This window comes from Uranotaenia lowii, chromosome 1, assembly GCF_029784155.1.
Source record: "Uranotaenia lowii strain MFRU-FL chromosome 1, ASM2978415v1, whole genome shotgun sequence".
NCBI classification, from domain to species: Eukaryota; Metazoa; Arthropoda; class Insecta; order Diptera; family Culicidae; genus Uranotaenia; species Uranotaenia lowii.
The window spans coordinates 203,219,941-203,239,102 of record NC_073691.1 but is presented as its reverse complement, the minus strand read 5'-3'; the positions used below and the strand labels follow the sequence as shown (position 1 = coordinate 203,239,102).

Genomic DNA, 19,162 nt, shown 5'->3' with positions numbered 1-19,162 from the left:
ACTTGCTTTTTTATTCTGACGGTTCTAGAGCCAAATCCGGAATCAAAAAAAAATACGCCAACAGTAAGTAGGCGAGGAGTGAGCGGGGCTCTCAATGAGTTTGTTTATTTTTTGCTCAGCTTTTCTGTGGTTTGTTGGTAAACAAACTTCATGAGTACCGCATAGTTGCATAGCCTACATAGCCAAAATGGCTGAATCGGGAATTCGTTATTCGGGAACACCTCCTGAATATATACCCACCTTGCATAGTACTTTATTGAAATCAAAGGACTGAAGCAACTGTCAAATCACATACAAACGGACCGTACCGACTTTTTGGAACCACAACGTCAGTTCCCCTTTGATTTCAATGGCATTTTGGTACCAAAACGTCAGTGCGGTACTGAAATGTCAGTTCGGAAATTTTCTTCTCTTTCAGCCCCTTGATTGAAATAAAAAGGTATGATACTCCGCTCTCTTGAATCATATTGGAAAGTGGCCCCGAAAAATAGTACGGAAAAACCTGGAAAATGTATGGAATTTATCAGAAAATCGCATTTTTCTAAATATTGACAAGCATTAAAATTATGAGAAAAATATGCATTGATGCATTTTAATGCAACAAACAATATTTGACTTTTCAACACAGCTGAAGGTAACATGCTTAACACCTTTTGTCGATTTAAAATCAAAATTTATACATTGTGTGACCTTTTTCTTGGGCGATTTGAATTAAAATTCAAACAAATTGATTTTCCTTCACAGAAATATGTTCTACGTTAAATTATATTCATCTAATTTTCTACTTAAACAGAAGAAAATATTACATTGTTTGCTTTCAGTAAAGAAGGACGGCTATGAAATTTTTTTTGAATGCTCATTATTTATGGTCCGGACCCGAAAATCCAATGCCAAATATAGTTTCCGATGAGCCTGCAGAATCAACCTTTAATTGGAAGCCCTTTTCATCAGAATCGAATGACTATCGACAGAGAAATTAATAATTTTGAATGATTCTATATAAAACTGCTTAATTTTTTGTTGGAATGCACGCATGCGGAGCTTTCAAGTGCGGTTATCCGCAATGGCCTACCCATGATGGAATCTAGATATGCATCATGGTCCTGGTCCAACCAGTATACACATCTCAGGTGGCGATGAAAATCCCGTGCTAAGTGTTAGTAAAAGTTTTTTTTTTGTAAACATTGAAACCATGACAATTCGTGACGTCAGTTGCATTTCCAAACAAACAACCAACAGCGAAAACTATAGAGAAAAAAATCATTGCCAACTGCTGGTAACGATTCTCGCCTAGGATACATAAACATCCTGGCAAGTGACATAGGCTTTGTTTACCTTTTTACTTCTTGAATAACGAGTTCTGTATTAGGCTGATGTCATGCTGAAGCAACTAGCAACGCGACCTACAACGCAACGTTCACACGACTAACCAGCTCTCATTTGATCTCCATGGAAATCGCGCAGACCTGTCATACTGGTCGCTTTGTATAGCGCGACCAATCTGATGCCAATGTGTTTTGTAGCGCGACTAGTAGGAAATCCAATAGGAATATTGTTTTTTCTCGATTTGAAGCAGTGATTCCGGGTTTTAAGCACAATAGTACGAAGATCTGTTCGAACTTGTGATAATAAACTAAAAAATATCTTAATCGGCGAGAAAATTTTCATGAATTCTTAGTTCCGGCAAAAAAAACAAAGAATTTTGTCTGTTCAAATTTCGGCATTCTTGCAATCCGGGTCGTGATTTGATGAGTTTTTGATGGCTCCCGAAAGAAAGGAGACGATTCAAAGCATTATCAGATGTAGAGAAGTGATGATTTGTAGGGAATTTCAAAGTGACAGGTCGCGCCAGCATGACATACCAATGCGTTGCAACGCAATCTTATTGGAACGTTGCGTTGCGTCCTTTGCTAGTTGTTTCAGCATGACATCAGCCTAACAGTGTAGAGTTCTGAAAAAGAGAGCACGATGCGTTTTGAAATGAAAAGCGAGATCAGTTTATATCAACCCCCTGGCAACTTGACGTTTCCCATACAAATCGCGTGTGCCAGTTTTTTCTGGTTCTCTGGTTCTGTCAAATCGAAAATCGAGCTTCTTAACATGTCGGAAGGACCCATATTGAAATATGTTTTCTGTAACTGATTCAATAACTAAAAAAAGTTTTGAATTTGGAACTTTTTGCTATATTTTATGTGAAGTGCATCAGTTTTTAAAAGTTTAGTCCAAGAAAACGAGTAGAGCGTTAATTTGTGGTATAAAAGTTCTGGACTGCTTAAAATAGTTAACTGATATCCGGCAGTTTTTTTGGGACAAGTTTATCTTCCACTGAAACTGTTTAAGACACTCAAGCACAATAAATGTAAAATACAACATTACCGCATCAATCATTAAGTGATTGCCATAAGCTGCGATGCATATGAAAATTTTAAAATGAAAAAACAATCCCATTATAGCAGAACTTTTCCCATTTTATAGGAAAACTGTCCTACACAATATATAAATCGGTAGAATTTTTAATAAGATTAACAATTTCGGTTTAAACTTTTGTATATTCATTCGAAAGTTATGAATTTGCCTGATTCGCACTACATATAATAGTGTGCCCTTTCCATATGCATGACTCGAAAAGTATGTAAACAAGCGGCAAACATGCGACATCTGCGATTTTGAAACAGACACACGAAACTCAACCGAACTGTCAAGTTGCCAGGGGGTTGGTTTATATAGACTAACTTTATGAGAGATGGTTCGCGTTGATCTGTCGTGTGAAAGAAATTTGAATTAGAATAGAAGAAAATGGTGGTAATTACGGTCGATTTCGACACAGTGTTCCACCGTTTCCGATAAAAACAAACACAAATCGTCGCCAGTTTATTGCTACCTCATTCACTCACACGCTCTCTCGCAACACTGACAAAATTTTCGGGGCAACACCGCCCGATGGCAGTGCAACACCAGGTCAAAACCAGTGCAACACTGTCCGAATAAACAAACAGTTTGACAGCACCTAGTGGTGCACTAGTTCAACACACGGCATAAACAAATACGGTATAAGTGATTCATGTAAGTCAAGCAAAAATTCACGTAATGAGCGCCTACGTGAAAATCCAGGTGAATTTAACGTTTTATTTTCGGTTGAGTGTAGTATAACTGTTATACTCTTTTCGAACTGCTGTCAAAATCAGCTGTTTGTTTACGTTTTTCCTCCCTAAATTTTCCCACCACCCACCGTACCATACCACAACGTGTGATTACACAAGTTATCCCACTTAAAGTTCAAGCTTAGACTACAAAAAAGAGCTATTTTACTAGTAATCAACATGCAAGCGTTGCTCCAGCGATGCTCCTCGGTCGGAGCAAAGGTCGGAATCCGACAGCTTTCATCCAACACGGCTGCGATCGTAAAAATTCATCGTTCCCTGTACGCTCGCCGCTATCCCACTATGGTGGTGCTCCCCAATGGGGCCACCATCAACATCAATTACCACGAGCCCCGGCGGATCATTAAGGTAATTTTCGTTTAATTTTGTCCTTATTGTTTGTGTTCAAGATTGACAGTAACAGGGACCGGTTTTAAATTTTAGCTTCCACTCGATTTGAGCACTCTAACCGAGGCCGAACGAAAAGCGCGGTTGGAGAAACGAAAACCCCGGCAAAAGATTCAAATCCAGGACGAGGTTGAGGACAACTTCAACGCCCGGAAGTACGTTAAGTTTATGAAGAAGGAATAATTTGATTATTTTTTCAGTTTTGGAGAAAATTGGTTCAAATGAATATAAGGATGTCACAAGAGTATGGACTAGGTAGTAGATTTTTTTTGTCGAAAACGTCCTCCGAAATCCAAGCCGATTATGGACAGTTTAGTTAAGAAAAGGCAGTTTTTTTTCTGATGAACAAACATTCCTTTATTTTGATTTTTCTGTCGAACAACTTTGCTGACCGCAGGAGCAAACAAAATCCTTACCTAACTAACACTGCTTATCCAAATTGTCCGGCTCAGGACTAAACTCTGAGCGCGGGAAATCTCTTTTCGATATCATCAATACATGATTGCTTCTACCACCCAGCGCTGGTACCTCGATTATTTGGGCATGTCTCAACAACGGTTTTTGTTACTTTTTTTTCTTCTTAAGAATTCTGCAGAAGAGTAGGTAGATGAACAACATTAAGTTTTCTGTTTGGGGTGAAAAACTCAGCCCAATCGTTTAACTGCTTCATATCATTTATTTCCAAGTTTTATGACATTTAAGGATCGTTTTCCTAATTCAATTTGAGTGTTCATGATTTGTAAAAAAAAAGGTTGACTCTAAACAGATTTGGTTATTACAGTAGTTTTACGATGTAATAGTGTTGTATATTTTATAACGCTAATATTATGTGTATGTATGGATCCACCATGTGTAGTATGTGTGAATGGGACATTGATCCTATTTCACTAAGCACAATCAATAGTTATCACTTTGCTGCTGCTGCTTTAAACTTGCTTGCTTGCTTTTCTATCAATAACAAAGAATAAGGACATTTTACAAAGCATTTAGTAACTTCTTATTGCCATCTCCGGTGACAGTTATGCTTGTTTGACAGAATATGCATTCTTCGCAAAAGTTTTAAAAAGCAGTTTTGTGTGTTTTTTATTTAATTTATCCTTCAAGTGCTTAAAGAAAAAGCTTTTTATTTGTGCAACTGCTTTTTGCTTTTGTTCGACCTCTAGTTTTACAAACGTTTTTCCTAAGACAGTTTTCCTGTGTGCACCACCCCATATTTTTGAATCATAATATCATATTTGGCCATCAGAGTGGCAGTTGTTAGGTAACTTCTGGGTTGAAAAGTCGTAGAAGTCATACTCAAACCAAATGGTATTCGTATAAATTTAGAATTTTTTAAAATTCCAACAGGGATCAGCACGATTTTGGAAAACTAAAATAGATGAATTCTAATCATTGGACATCAGTTGCAAGTTGTACCTCTATTTGTCTACTAACATCCACATTTATTAAACGAATAGCAATCTACTTCTACTTCGAACGTTACAGAAACAAGTTCTCACTCAGGTGGCCTCTTCTATAAAAAAAGTAAACATATTAAGACATTCATTCAAAAATGTTGATTTGTAGATCACTTTAGCGCAAGTTTTCAATGCGATATCAACGTGTAGTGGTTTTAACTTTCAGTCTTACAATTTCATCAGTTTTTTTTTTCTGTTTTATTCTTTGAGAAACATTGTTCGCCTGATTTTTTCTCCTACCGATAGAAGTTTGATCTACTGTTTTATGTCACAATTCAGAATGAGTTGCTTGTTGTTAGATCTTCGATCATCGCTGACCTAACTTAGAGGAATCTACGTTTAAAGCTGACTTAAATCCTAACTGATGAACTCCAGAACTTGTTTTTCTGTTTCTTGTTTGAAGTGGATAATATTATTTTTATTTTTTATTTGTTAAGCTATAATCTACCAATAAATAATAATGAAGCTATTTTTGTTTAATGTTATAAAACACACGTTCAGTTTAGTTTAGTTTTTGGTGACGGCTGATGATGATTTAAGTACTTTGCACAAAATACGCTTGATTTAATTGTAAAATTTCTAAATATGAAGTACGCTTCGAAAAGATATAAGTAGTACAATTGAAAATTAGAGCTTCATCACTATAAGACGATCAAAATTTGACCCCTAAATCGGGTAACATAAACGAGTTGTATAATGTAAGAAAATAATTTCGATCGAGACGGAGTCCGACTTTGTCTATTTATCGTTGAAAAATTGCACACGATTTACCTAATAAAAAAACATATCGAACTACGGTGACTAGCGTGACCTAGGCCAATCGTTATCCCGGGCACATCCCAACGGCTCAACGGGTCATTTGAAGCGCTCGAAGTGTTCGATCAGCTTCTGGCACAGAGTGACGCTGAACTTGGTCGACAGAGCTCGGGAGATGTTTTCGGTATTTTCCAGGCGACGATGAACTCGACCTGCTCCGGCGCCGCCAGCCATTGATCCGCCGGCGAACGTTTCGGTGCTGAACAGACTGTTGCCGTTGTTGTTGAACTTGTCCAGCAGTTTGCGTTCCAGTTCGAGCGTTTCCGGGTCCACGTTGGATCGAAGACCTGCCGCCAGGTTGTTCGTGTTTGAAAAGTACAGAACGAAGGCCAGTTGCACTAGGTAGTAGTCCAGGTTGCGGAGAAAAAAGTCCTCTAAAACATCCAAATTGATCTGGTGCCGAAGGAAAAACATGAACAGCTTGTAGATGAAGAACTTAAAGTTCGAGGTGTCCATGGGAATAATGTTGGAGTCTTTGGTAAAATATTCGAAAATTCGAACCAGATTCAGTGTAGTTTTGGCTACGACGAATGGCGAAGCGGAAGACGACAGGAAACTCGACTGCAGTTCCAGTATCAAATGGAAAGCTTCGACGTAGTCATAATTCAACATCATCATCCTGATGTGATACTCGTTCGATCGTTTTGTTAGTTCTAAAATTGTGTCTTGACTGTACAACCCATGGAAGATGTACAGACAGAAGTGAATGAAATCATTGCTTAGCAGATGCCGTTCATTGAACAATCTGGATGATGACTCTGTGCCACTTTCGTCGACGTCCATCTCTTCCAGTGCTTCTTCTTCTTCGTCTTCATCGACAGCCAAAGAGGTCGGCGAGGTTGCATAGGACACCGACTGTAGCGACGACAGCGTACTAGCGTACTGATTCTGAAGCCTAACACCTTCGAAAGCTGTTCTCAGCTCTCCCACAAGATCGTCCACCTCGGTCGTATTGCTAACGTCATTTAAACTTGAACTCATAGTCGAAATATTATTGCTAATGATTTTCTCCAATGAACTTTTGATCACAAAACCCCTCCTAAACTTGGGCATCGACTTGATCAGCCGCAGACTAACTCCCGCATCCCACCCTAGGGATTCATCCATCTGAGGGAGCTTTACTTCGTGCGGTAGCTCGATGAACTGCGAACTATCCGGGATCCTTACCAACCGGTTCGATATCGGCAATCGGACCAATTTTCCCGGCATTCCGCTCCGTTCGGCATTAACATCCTTGCCACATTGGCCCATACTGTTGTTACCCCAGGAACGTACCGTTCCATTCTCCATCATTACTAGCGTAAAATCGGAACCACACTCCACGTACTCAACTCCGACAAGCGAATCCAGTCGAGTCGGAATAGGCACATCGTTGCGACCGCCTTCCCGGCCAAGCTGCCGCTCAATGTTCTTACCCCAGGTGTAGATGTGCGATCGCGCCGTCACCAGGGCACAGTGATACAAGCCGGTGGAAACCTAAAATTGGAAGTTCACTTTAAGAAAAATCAACTTTTCAGCTGAGATATTTACTGATCCTCACCCTAACGATGTCATCCTGTACCAGCGTTGTATCGACCAGCGTCGGGATGAGATGTTCAGCAATCTCCTCGCCCGTATTGGCTTGATCCTCACTGTTTTCCGCGGCAGACTCGGCACGTTTGCTGGCATCTTCTGCGGCCCCGGTGTCCTCGATTTTAATATCCGGAATCGGTACCGCTGGAGTTACCGGGACATCCTTGCCTTCATCGGGAGTCTTCACCGCAGCGTCGTCCGAAGGCGTTTCTGCTAAAGGCGATGGCATTTCACTGCTCTGTGCTGCTGGTTGTTGTTGTTGTTGTTGAGCGTCGGAACTATCCTTTGAGGTTCCAGCTGCCCCTCCAAGTGTTGAGCGAACTTTGTGCGCTGACCGAGCTCGCTTCCTAGCTTGGTTCGCTAGACGAAGCGCTTGCGGAGACGATCCCCAGGTGTATAGTTTATTACTTTCGGTCAGTGCCAGCTAAGAGTGAAAATTTAAGATTTCAAATTTGATCAAATCATAACTAAATTTCAACTTACATTAACAAACAAATTAGTACTGATCAGAGTCAGTTCCTCGTCAAAATCCAACCGACGTGGAATCAACGACAAAATGAAAGACTTTCCATTGCGGGTGTCAACGGTGGCGTTGAAGCGATCGTCCTGTCCCAGGCCCAGCTGACCGTAATGGTTCGAACCGAACACGTACAGTACGTTTTTGGCGGTGTTTTCCTTGCACAGCACCAGAGTATGGGCGTGACCCAGAGAAATCTGCTGTACATTCTGAAATTACAAATTCTCACTTATTTTTAGGAGACGTTGAAATAACACTACCATAGACTTACCTTCTTTCGGAAAAATTCGACGACTTTCGGTTTGGAACTGTCCGCTACCGAACCATGACCCAACTGTCCAAATATGCCCCATCTGAAAAAAAAAAAATAAAATAAAAAAAAAACTCAAATCTATCGTTGAATAACTAAGTTGATCGATACAAACCCCCAGGTGTACAGGAGTCCGTTGGCCACGACGGCGTTGTGATACTGGCCAGCGCAGATGTGCGTTATATTCTTGCCGTCTAGCGTTTGGATCAGCATCGGTTGCAGCGCGTTCAACACGTGGCTGCCGATGCCCAGCTGACCGAGATTGTTGGCACCCATCGAGTAGACCTTAGGGAGGGGTGGGAAAAAACAGTCCGTCATTTAAAGTACAAAAAAATCTTTTAAAATATGTTCAACTCACCCCATTGTTGGTAAGCAGCAAAGTATGCAAACGACCGCACTGCACACTAACCACTTCCAGATCCAGCTGCTTCAGAAAGGCGGCATGCGGTGGCAACCCATTGGCCCCCAGTGGATCTCCCTGCAGCGATGTACGACTCAGGGCACAGTTTACTCCGTTCGATCCCCAGAGATAAGCTACCCGGTTGACGACGCAACCGGCATGGGAAAAACCGGCCGACAGCGGTGAATACTGGCGCAACTTCATCTCCACCAATCGCTCGTCGTAGTGCACCCGAATCAGCGTTAGCGCGTTGAGAAAATTGGTTCCACTGTGAACCTTAAGCATCTGAGCTCGGATGGAAACCGCTAGGAACGTTTCGATCAACGATTTGCAGAACATTAGCAGAGCTTTATCTAGTTCCCGAGCTGCGCTGTCGTGGTTTGATAGTTTGTGCAACAGTGGACGATAGATAGGGTGGAACGGGTTCAGTTGGCGTATCAGGCGTTCTAGAACGTTGATGTCAAACTTGTCGATACATTTACGGATCATGGCAAAGTATTCCATAGTGTATTCTTGCAGATAGATGAGACTTTCCATGAACAGTTCGTTTGAGAGATTGTAGACGTAGGCATTGAGCTCGGGTACGCTGTCGGCGAGCTGTTCCCAAATGCCGATGAGACAGCTGAAAACGTCCAGACAGGTCCCGCGGGTCATTGCCAGCAGAACAGCCGATGAATACAGTTTCCCATGGGCGAGAATGATGCACGCCAGACTGGTGTGGTATTTGCTGTTGGTCACTATGAAGTTCCACAGGGGGATGTAGTTTTTATCCCGAACACACCGTTCACACAGGGTCAGGAACATAAGGTTTGACAGGTGAAACTGAGCTGTGGTTGAAATCTGAACATCCCACGGTACGCCAGTACTATCATACGAGTAGTCACTACACTGGGCTCCGGAGTTGATGGGTTTCAGGGAAAAGTTAGAGTTGAGCTGTAAAAATAAGAACTTAGTAGGGGGACGTTTATGATTTACTTTGTAAAGGCTAACTTACATTCATCAGTGAATCGTACACCACATTTCCGAGATGTGCTTCCTCGACTAAAATCTTCATGACATCATGCATCACAAACTGGCTATTGATGATGTGCGAGTTTCTCAGTGCCATCGAGCAGAGTTTCATGAGAGCTCCATTTTCATTTACCATCGCAAGCTTGAGGGCGGTTTTCATCGGAGGAAGCCTTGCAACGCCGTAGGTCATGAGGGCTTCGGTAATTTTACGGCGCCGGAGCAAAACATCTCCGGCATATTCGACGCAGCTTGCCAGCGGCAGTCCAAAGGTTGTACAGAAATCTTCGCACGCTGCCCAGATAGATTTATGAGCTAGCCTCAAGAACAAATTTCGTGCCGTACCATTCAACTCGACCGTGTACAGATTTTTATCTGTCACTACGAGAGCTTTGTCAAACTCTACTTTGGGAAACTCGGCTACCATTACCTGACTTTCAAGAGTATCCAGCTTTTTGTCCATCCTTAGGGTCCGTTGCATTCGCAGATAATTTGAAACGGACGGATTCTGAAACACCGATCGTGCATCGGCCTGCTCCTCTGGTGGGTTTGTTGGAGACTCAGCGTCAGTTGTATTTACTGGGATATCATCAGTTGGAGTAACTCGATGAATGTCCAGGATTTTTTGATCCGGAAACTGGAACATCGCTAACATGGCATGTTCATTGAAATCACAATCGTCTCCCATTTTCATTGCAGCCATCTGGCAGCTTACCACGGATAGCGCGTTGACAGTTTCCGAATTAGTCGTCTCCGTCGAAAGATCGTCTTCCTGATCATCCTGCTGGGAGTTGTTTAGGTTCTCGATGCTACTGCTTTCGGTGCTTATCTGTATTGCATTCTCTTCCACAGCATCAGGCGAAGAATTGGCGCTTTCGGTATTTTTTTCGGAAGCCAAGCTCAAGTGATGCATCACATAAATTACATTCCTCGTCAATACTGTGGATTTACACTGCTTTGGAACCTTGTAAATGTGTAACGGTATTAAGCTGATATCCATACTATGCACCGACAGTGTATCCGAGTACGCGTGCAAGGCACTGAGCAAATATCTGCCCTCCAGATACTGCACCACAAAGTAGGGCCCGGCTGGCGTGGTCAAAATTTCCGGATACATTCCCGGAAGCTCCATCACAGCCAAATTTGCTGCCTGTTCTTTGAATCGCTCTCGTTCCTTGGCCTTTATTCGACTTTCCGAGAGTTTCAGCTTCAAGGTACCGATCTTTTTGGCACCTAGATCGCGTAGTGACTGCAACCTCGCTCTAGCTGCGGGAAACAGCTTTGGCAGCCCACCTGGTGATATATCTTTCCTATCTTCGACGGTTCCTTCCCCTTCAACCTTCTCAAAATCATCACTCGAATGTTGTTCCGATCCTGGACTGGACCCCTTTTCCGGATCCTGCTGATCGGAAGTACCCGGTAGCGATAGGACAATTTGCCAATCGTCGATCCGAGTTTCAAGATCAACGGATGACGATCGCTCCGAAGCATCTCCTGTGGCAGCGCTGGCAGCCATGCCGCCGGACCTTTGTTGGTCCACTTTCAAATCCTGACTACTGCTTGTAGGTGAAATGTCCCCTGGGAAAGTGTATTTGATAGATTTTTGCTCCAGCAGCAGTTTCCACTGTTCCCTGGTGCTGGTATTGATCATCAGACTGATGGTTTCCATGCTATTGTCCTGGCAGATGACAAGCTTCTCGATGGAACCTCGCTCACAGTTCGTGTTGCCAAGAAAGGGACAGTTGGGCGTGAGGGCTGTAAAAGTAAAGTGGGAAAGAGATTAACTTTTTTTCAGAAGAGGCCAGCAACTATAACAGTAACTTACCCACAACACAAATCGACCCATCCGAGTAGCCCAGAATTGCCCTAGGCTCATCGCTCAGCGTTTTCCACCAGCTGCAGCAAGTCGGATACGGACATGAAGCCGAAACGGTCGATTCTATACTGGAACTGATAGTGCGGCTGAAGCATTCCTGGGGAGTAGAAGCCTTGGTTCCGCTTCCTCCTGGGACACCGAGCGATCCTACAGCACCTTCGGCGAAAAAGTCTTCGATGGTCTTCATCGCAATCGGCGTTTCACCCTTCTTTGCCTTCGAAGGCTTTGTTTGGCTTTGACTTTGCTGCTGCTGATCGTGCAGCTGGTTGTAGATCGTGTTCAACGAGAACACTTCGTCGATTTTGTGGGTCGTGTAGGACGATTCCGAACGTTTGATTGTCGAAAGCGATTGGTTGGCCAGGTTGGCGAGATCTGACGAGCTGAGGCTCGATTTGGTGCTCGTTTCCGATACTAGCGAAGATCGGTGGGAAGTGCTGGTGCTAAAGTTGTGCGAATTGTTAGGACACGTCTGCGGGTTCGGACATTCGTGGGGACCTATGAAGGGCACTATGAAGGAGGTAATCTCGTCCCGATTGAAGGTGGCATCTAGCTGCAACGTTTTGTCACAAATCGAGGCTGCTGGTACAATGTGCAGCGTGTTGTCGTAACCTGAGGGGCGAAAAAATTCATAAAGTCTGAAGATTGTTAGAAAGAAAAAAAAAAAATAACTTACAGAAAACCAACAGCCAACTTCCGGTCGCATCGAAGCACACGTCCTGGATGCACTTGCGGTTGTCCGCGAACCAACAGATCAGCATCAGGTGCACCTCACCGGTGGAGTCCATGTAGCGGAACAGAATCTGATCGTTCCTCCGAACCAGACACACGATCTGGAACGGTTGATCCGCTTTGGTGCTGGTCGATAGTTTGGCGTCCACATTGGTGATCAGGGTCGTCAATTTGATAATGTCCCAATCCTTGAGGGAGGCCATTTTAAGGCTTCCGCTGCGCACTTCCGGAAAAGTGAAGACACACCTCTTTTTTACGACACCAGAATCGTAACCGTTGCTCGTGTTTGGATTATTTCTACGCTGTTAACAACCTATGGACAACGAATAATAAGCATAAAAAATTAGTTTGAAGTTGAAAATTGCGTAGCATTTTTTTCTATTGTTGCAAAACCAAAATAGTCATCCATTTTTGATCCACTTTTGAGGGTCGATTAAAAACTGAACAGAACAGCGTCCCCCCGACCGATTTATCGGAAAATCTCCGCTAATTGAGCGCTTATTCCAATCAAGACAGTAAAACACCCCGTCTAACAACACAATAAAGGATTTCAGCAAGAAAAATTACGCGAATTACTCACCAGAAAAAGCTTACTTTCTTGTCCCGAGAACTGCCAGGCCAGGGAGCTGCTCAACCATGCACGAAAAAAGTTGACAGATAAAATGGGTGATCCCCCAGTTGCCTCCCCGCCTGCCCCAAGGGTGAACAAACTCAAAACAAACACCCATCAAAACCATCTGGTTTTGACAGTTTGCTTTGCTGGGCTATTTTGTGCTTATCGGTTTGCTTGTGTGTGAGTGAAAGAAGAGAGCTTTTTTTTTGTTTACTTGCAGCCGGCTTTTTCTGGACCAAGATGTTGAAACCAATGGTGTAAAAACTTATGGAAATTAAAAAAAAAACTTATTTTCTGGATATTTTGCAGACAAAATAATGAAGTCTTTTGAACTGTAAAATAATTTGATAATTATTATTCAAAAACATATTTTTGAAATTATTTAAATACGTCACCTTGCATTTAACATCATGAATTAAGCTCAGCATGGGGAAAAAAGCTCCGTGTGCTACACGATGCCAGCAACAATTTTTATGTCAGTGGTACCCAATATATTTTTGAATTTATATTGCTTATTAAAAAGTGTTTCAAAAAGTTTTAGTTTCAATATCATAGATTAGGTTCACAATTCTCATAAATCAAATTTAAGATTTAGAATTCAGATTAAGAATTCAGATTCAGGATTCAGATTAGGAATTCAGATAAGGAATTTAGATTCAGAATTCAGATTCAGAATTCAGATTCAGAGTTCAGATTCAGAATTCAGATTCAGAATTCAGATTCAGATTCAGATTCAGAATTCAGATTCGGAATTCAGATTCAGAATTATTCAGAATTCAGATTCAGAATTCAGATTCAGATTCAGAATTCAGATTCAGAATTCAGGTTCAGAATTCAGAGTCAGAATTCAGATTCAGAATTCAGATTCAGAATTCATATTCAGAACTCGGAATAAGAATTCAGATTCAGAATTCATATTCAGAATTCATATTCAGAATTCAGATTCAGAATTTAGATTTAGAATTCAGATTCAGAATTAAGATTCGAAATTCAGATTAAGAATTCAGATCCAGAATTCGGATTCAAAACTCAGATTCAGAATTCAGATTCAAAATTAAGATTCAGAATTCAGATTCAGAATTCAGAGTCAGAATTCAGATTTAGAACTCAGATTCAGAATTCGGATTCAGAATTCAGATTAAGCGCCTCATACGTGGTCAAGTGTCTATAAATAGAGAAAAAAAAAAAAAAGAATTCAGATTCATAATTCAGAATTTAGTATTCAGATTCAGATTTTTTACTTTATTTATCGGCCACACGGATGAAAAGTGACGTCCAGAATTTTAGTAGCTGACCCATGCTGAATAAAAATTTAGTATTTGTTGGTTCCCTCTTTAAAAGTGACCAAAGTTTCACAAATCATAAACCATCCAATCATCAAAAGAGAACATCTTGGTTCGAAATTTACAACGTTTTGGTGTTTATGACTTTGACAAATAAACTGACCGTCCCCCCATCCAGTTTATTTATCAATTAGATATCAAGTCTGAACCAGCTTTTGGAGTACAATAAAGATTATCTTCTTGATGATTTTCTGTTCCACTTGAAAAAGTTGAGATTGTAACTAGCCTTGACAGCTACACTCAGTGGGAGGTGGGTGGAGAGATTATGGGACTCAGGGTCGTATGCGAAATTCACCACTAAACACTTTCCCTGTGAGACGAATTTCTCATAACAGAAACTTCCAAACTCAGCGACCATGCATATCAGAGGTGGCGGAACGGGTGGGTACCTCTCATGCTACCACCCAGAGTCAGACGACGTTGATTTTCATAGAACTACGCAACCAGATACTGCAATGACCACCCCAGGGCAAAGATTTGTAACCTTTTCAGGTCCGAGAATCGCAGAAAAATTCAAAATAGTAAATAATTTACGGAGGTCTACAACTCACTTAACACGGTTAATTTGGGGGTAAATATAAACATATATGGTTTATTCTAGTTAGCCCTAACATGACATGCTACAATATGGGTACTTGCGGTATGTTTTAGCGGTGCTATGGTGCTTCGGTCGTTTTTGTTTCCCGCCACGACCATTGACGGAATCCGATGTTCGGGAACCACACCGCCACGTCCAGTGACAGTGGTGACTTGATGGTAGATTGCTGACTTCGGGGCAATGTCAATCGTGCTCAGCTCGTTGCTCGGCGGAAACACACCGCCACGTCCAATGACAATGGTGACACGATGCTGAATTCTTCGTTTCGAAGCAATTCCTCTCGTGCTCGTTGCTTAGCGGATGATTATCGGGTGTGACAGCACAATGTTTATGTAGGTGCTGACCAGCCGAATTGTAGGTTAGGTGCCAACTCGCCTTGTTCGGATGGAGTCTAGGCACGCTTTTAATCTTTCTGTCCGGAACTGTTGATTGCCTGGGGATAGAGGGGTTGTGGTTCCAACGAACCAGCAAAACACCGAAAAGAAAAAGGCCCGCTTGGACCTTCCCAAGGGTATTAGCATATTGTAGCATTGTAACAACTTGTCATTTGGTTTTAACATGTTTTGTACCCACACGTGGTTTTGATATTTTTAACAATACATAATACTTAATACATAATTTTACCTTTTTCTGTGTTTTACAATGTTTGTTTGTTTCCGTGTATTTTTAACACCAATATTTGTTTGTTACGATAGCTTTTAGTGCGATAAAAAGAACAAATAAATTATTTTAATATGTTGACTGTACAAAGCACATGTTTGTTCTTTTACTGTTTGTTTTCTTTTAACTATTACCGTTTTTTTTCGGCTTTTTACACAATTTTTAACTTTTTTCACCGTGTTTATTTTGTCGCACTTTATGTTCCCTGTGAAAAGTAGACTTTAAGTAAATTATTTTAACTTTTAAACAAATAACAAAATTTACTAGACAAACACTACTCGCGCACTACTTTTCCCTCAGGCGGTCACGAACAGAAAGGACAGGAAGCGGATCGCTAACAATGCGCTAAGTGGAATATTTTGTCCAACCAACACACTAACAACATTCTTTACAAATTAATTTAAGAGTGTGTTGCTTTTCTGGGTGGCCACACTTCCCCGCTCTGCTCTCCGAAATACACGGCGCCTCTGGAGAATCTCTGAGAGTTTCGTGAATGAGTGGCGAACTCACGGGCAGGGATGACAGCTGCGCCAATGATGGGCGACTGTTGTAGGGTTTACTGAATGGTACAGGGATATTCGGATTTTGTGGCGGAGTCACATACATATGAAGTAACAGATGGTTACATTACCCCATCGTCCCTTTTCAAAATGAATGATTATTCAATCATTTTGTCCCAAGAGAGATGAATGAACCCGTGTTTTGTATCTAAACTTTATTTTGATTAAGCAAAACAAAGAGTCTAACGATTGAACCATTCATAATCACATTTTGCATGTTTTCGAATCAGCGTGTGATTGAAACAGCTCGTAATTTCGGTTCAGTGGATTTCGCTATGAGCGACCAATATTGACAGTAACTCACGAGAAACGTCAATTGAAAAATAACTCTCAATGAAGAGGAATACAAGAAGAATAGTATCAAAACATACAAGTGGTGAAATTAAAAAATTTGAAAGCTTTCAAAGGAATCAAACTGATAGTGGCTGCTCGATTTTCCCAGGTAAGTCCTAATCTTCACAGCATAAGTCTCCAATTAGCGCTAATTTGGCAGATTCTAGTATAATGATTGCGTTTTTCTATCTCTCTTTCGTTTCAGCTAAAACTGCAGTGGAAAAATACCCGGAAACCGTGGAATACTTTGGGAAACATCGTCAGGTAGGTTTCAGTTGTTTTGGTGATTTTTTTCTTTGTTCTGGCAGAACAGTTTCGCAACACATCCGAAATGGTTGCTGTGCAAAATTCGAGGAAAATAATCAAGTTTCTGTGTCGTTTCAGCTCTTCGCATCAACAAGCAGTACCGACCGAGATGGAAGGAAATCAACGCAGAACGAGTCAACAGGTGAGTTTACGTATCGAGTTTAATAAGGATGGTAATTTTTGGTGTTTTTTTTTCGTTGTTTTTTTCTTAGGTACCTGGTTTCAAGTCGGCAGACGAGAAGACACCGATGGACTTCCCGGATGAATCGGCCAACTCGTAGGAGCTAGTTCCGAGTCGAGCAAGGACCGTGCAAGGGGTGTAACAGGGGCCAAGTTTGGCGTTATACCTATCGACGGCTGATGATTGGCGAAAATTTCGCTTAAAGACTTGCTGGCCAACTTCATAAATCGGTGCAGCTGTTTTAAACCGTAAATTGTAAGTTTTTTTCATTTTGTTGTAATTTTGCTTTATATTTTTAGCGACAAGATTTTGAATAAATGTATTCGTTTGGACATGTTGAGTGTGTCGATCCGTATCCGAAATTTCAACAACATCCCTATCGACCCGGTGTTCCTCACCGGAATTAACGATTTCGTGCCCGAATATAGTTTTGTAAGGGGAAAATCCCGTGGCACTATGAGGCGTACTATTCAACGCGTGTTCAATTTCGGAAATGCGCGAATCCCACTGCGTCTGATCAGTCCTCACGTAAGTCCTGATGCAGGCGTTTATTGTTCGATTCAGCCTTTCTACCGGATTAGATTGGCTGTGGTAGCGGGAGTTGGTCCAGTGTCGAACATGAAACTTGTCGAGGAAAGCTTTGAAATCTTTCGACAGGAAAGTCGAGGCATTATCGGAAATCAGGCATTCCGGTGTGGAGTACCGTCTAAACCAATTTTCTTCGAGCAATTTGCAGACAAGTGGAGTGGAAATTTTCTTCACCGGAAATAAGAGGCAGAATTTTGAAAAAATGTCCATCATTACGAGGAGGTGAATATTCCCTAGCTTACTCCTGGGGAGTGATTGGATGAAGTCAATACCGATGATTTGGAATGGCTTCGTGGAAATCCTTTGGCTGCCCATCGGGGGGTGTTGAGATTGATTGGAGGGTTTACATTCTTTACAAATCGTACATTTTTTAATATAGGACCGAACATGTTGTGCCATTTTGGGCCAGTAATATAGTTTTTTGATTCTTGCGAGGGTTTTCTCGTATCCTAAATGTAAAGAGTCGTCATGATTTTCGATAATGATTTGCTGTTGCACATCTGGTGGCACGCAAATTTTCCATGAAAATTGATAATCGGTAGTTGGTTCATGGGAGGACATAAGTTTTTTTAGTATGCCGTTTTCGATTCTATAATCTTTATAGTTTTCAGGATCTTCACTGACTTTCGCGACCATGGACAGGTACCAATTTGGCTGACCAGGAGAGACGTGCAGTTCTTCAACTGCTCGAGACAACGCGTCCGGCACGATATTGTCGGATCCACGTCGGTGTTTGATCTCAAAGTCGTATCTTTGTAATTCGATACTCCACCTGCACAATCTGGAAGATGTTCGCCAGCTACTTCGTAGGATATACGTGAGAGCGGATGCATCAGTGTACACAGTAAATTTCGACCCTTCCACGTAGCATCGAAATTTCTCAACGGATTTGAGAACGGCAAGTGCTTCTTTCTCGGTCGCGCAATACCTTTGTTGGGTAGTTCCCAACTTCTGAGAGAAGTAAGCGACGGGTTTTTCAATGGTGTCATAAAACTGGGTAAGCACCCCCGCTATGGCCAGGTCGCTTGCGTCGCAATGTATACAAAAAGGCCTGCTGAAGTCAGGGTTTGCTAAAATAGGTGTGCTGATCAACAGCTCCTTTATTTTAACAAACGCTACTTCAGCTAGGTCGTTCCACTTAACAGATGTGGGCTTGCCTTTGAGAAGGTCCGTTAGGGGCTGTACAACTGCACTGAAGTTCTCAATGAATCTTCGGTAGTAGTTGCACATCCCTAAGAACCTTCTCACGGCACGGAGTGATTTAGGCCTCTCGTAGTTGACTATTGAGTCGACCCTTTCCGGGTTGGGTCGCAATCCCTGTGGACTTAAAATGTACCCCAAATAACCTACCTCAGACACACAAAACTTGGATTTTGAAATATTTATTGAAAGATTAGCCATGTTCAACCTGGATGCAACTTCGCGAAGGCGGGCTAGATGTTCACCGAATGTGTCGCTTACCACAATGATGTCATCAAGGTAAACGAACACAAACGGTTCTAGCTCGCCCCCACCCAGTATGCGATCCATCAACCGAGCCAGTGTTGCCGGACTGTTGACAAGTCCGTAGGGCATTCTTCGGAATTGGAAGAATCCACGACCTAGCACTGCGAAGGCAGTGAACTTCTTCGATCGGGGGTGTAGAGGGACCTGGAGAAAAGCCTTCGATAAGTCGATTGTGGAAATGAATCTAGACGGGCCGAGTCTGCTGAGAATCCTGTCGGCGTGGGGGAGTGGATATGAGTCC

At 42.0% G+C, this 19,162-nt stretch overlaps 2 protein-coding genes and 1 long non-coding RNA gene across 4 annotated transcripts; 2 read left to right on the top strand and 1 right to left on the bottom strand.

Annotated features, from left to right (window-relative positions):
- Positions 1-3,202: 3,202 nt before the first annotated feature.
- Positions 3,203-3,792, top strand: LOC129739717 (39S ribosomal protein L55, mitochondrial). Its single transcript, XM_055731222.1, has 2 exons — positions 3,203-3,509; positions 3,585-3,792. The coding sequence occupies exons 1-2, from the start codon at positions 3,321-3,323 to the stop codon at positions 3,729-3,731; spliced, it is 336 nt and encodes a 111-aa protein (XP_055587197.1). The 5' UTR covers positions 3,203-3,320; the 3' UTR covers positions 3,732-3,792.
- Positions 3,793-4,290: 498 nt separating this feature from the next.
- LOC129744353 (uncharacterized) lies at positions 4,291-12,884 on the bottom strand. 2 transcript variants are annotated; one of them, XM_055736839.1, is made up of 10 exons: positions 12,814-12,884; positions 12,178-12,546; positions 11,454-12,113; positions 9,615-11,383; positions 8,579-9,553; positions 8,336-8,505; positions 8,182-8,263; positions 7,877-8,119; positions 7,362-7,817; positions 4,291-7,297 (listed from the first exon to the last, which is right to left on the bottom strand). In XM_055736839.1, the coding sequence occupies exons 2-10, from the start codon at positions 12,434-12,436 to the stop codon at positions 5,861-5,863; spliced, it is 6,051 nt and encodes a 2,016-aa protein (XP_055592814.1). In that variant the 5' UTR covers positions 12,437-12,546; positions 12,814-12,884; the 3' UTR covers positions 4,291-5,860. The 2 variants fall into 2 exon arrangements, with proteins under 2 accessions (XP_055592814.1, XP_055592822.1); XM_055736847.1 differs by having other exon boundaries at positions 12,828-12,847.
- Positions 12,885-16,357: 3,473 nt separating this feature from the next.
- LOC129743581 (uncharacterized) lies at positions 16,358-17,034 on the top strand. Its single transcript, XR_008736620.1, has 3 exons — positions 16,358-16,449; positions 16,546-16,604; positions 16,725-17,034. It is a non-coding gene; the product is annotated as an uncharacterized LOC129743581 (long non-coding RNA).
- Positions 17,035-19,162: the final 2,128 nt, after the last annotated feature.

Excerpts from the sequence above, each read along its gene's own strand:
- LOC129739717 (XM_055731222.1), top strand. The coding sequence starts at position 3,321 with ATGCAAGCGTTGCTCCAGCGATGCTCCTCGGTCGGAGCAAAGGTCGGA. Across the intron at positions 3,510-3,584 it reads AGCCCCGGCGGATCATTAAG|CTTCCACTCGATTTGAGCAC; the intron begins GTAATTTTCGTT and ends TTTAAATTTTAG.
- LOC129744353 (XM_055736839.1), bottom strand. The coding sequence starts at position 12,436 with ATGGCCTCCCTCAAGGATTGGGACATTATCAAATTGACGACCCTGATC. Across the intron at positions 11,384-11,453 it reads TGGGTCGATTTGTGTTGTGG|CCCTCACGCCCAACTGTCCC; the intron begins GTAAGTTACTGT and ends TTACTTTTACAG. Across the intron at positions 7,298-7,361 it reads TACAGGATGACATCGTTAGG|GTTTCCACCGGCTTGTATCA; the intron begins GTGAGGATCAGT and ends TTCCAATTTTAG.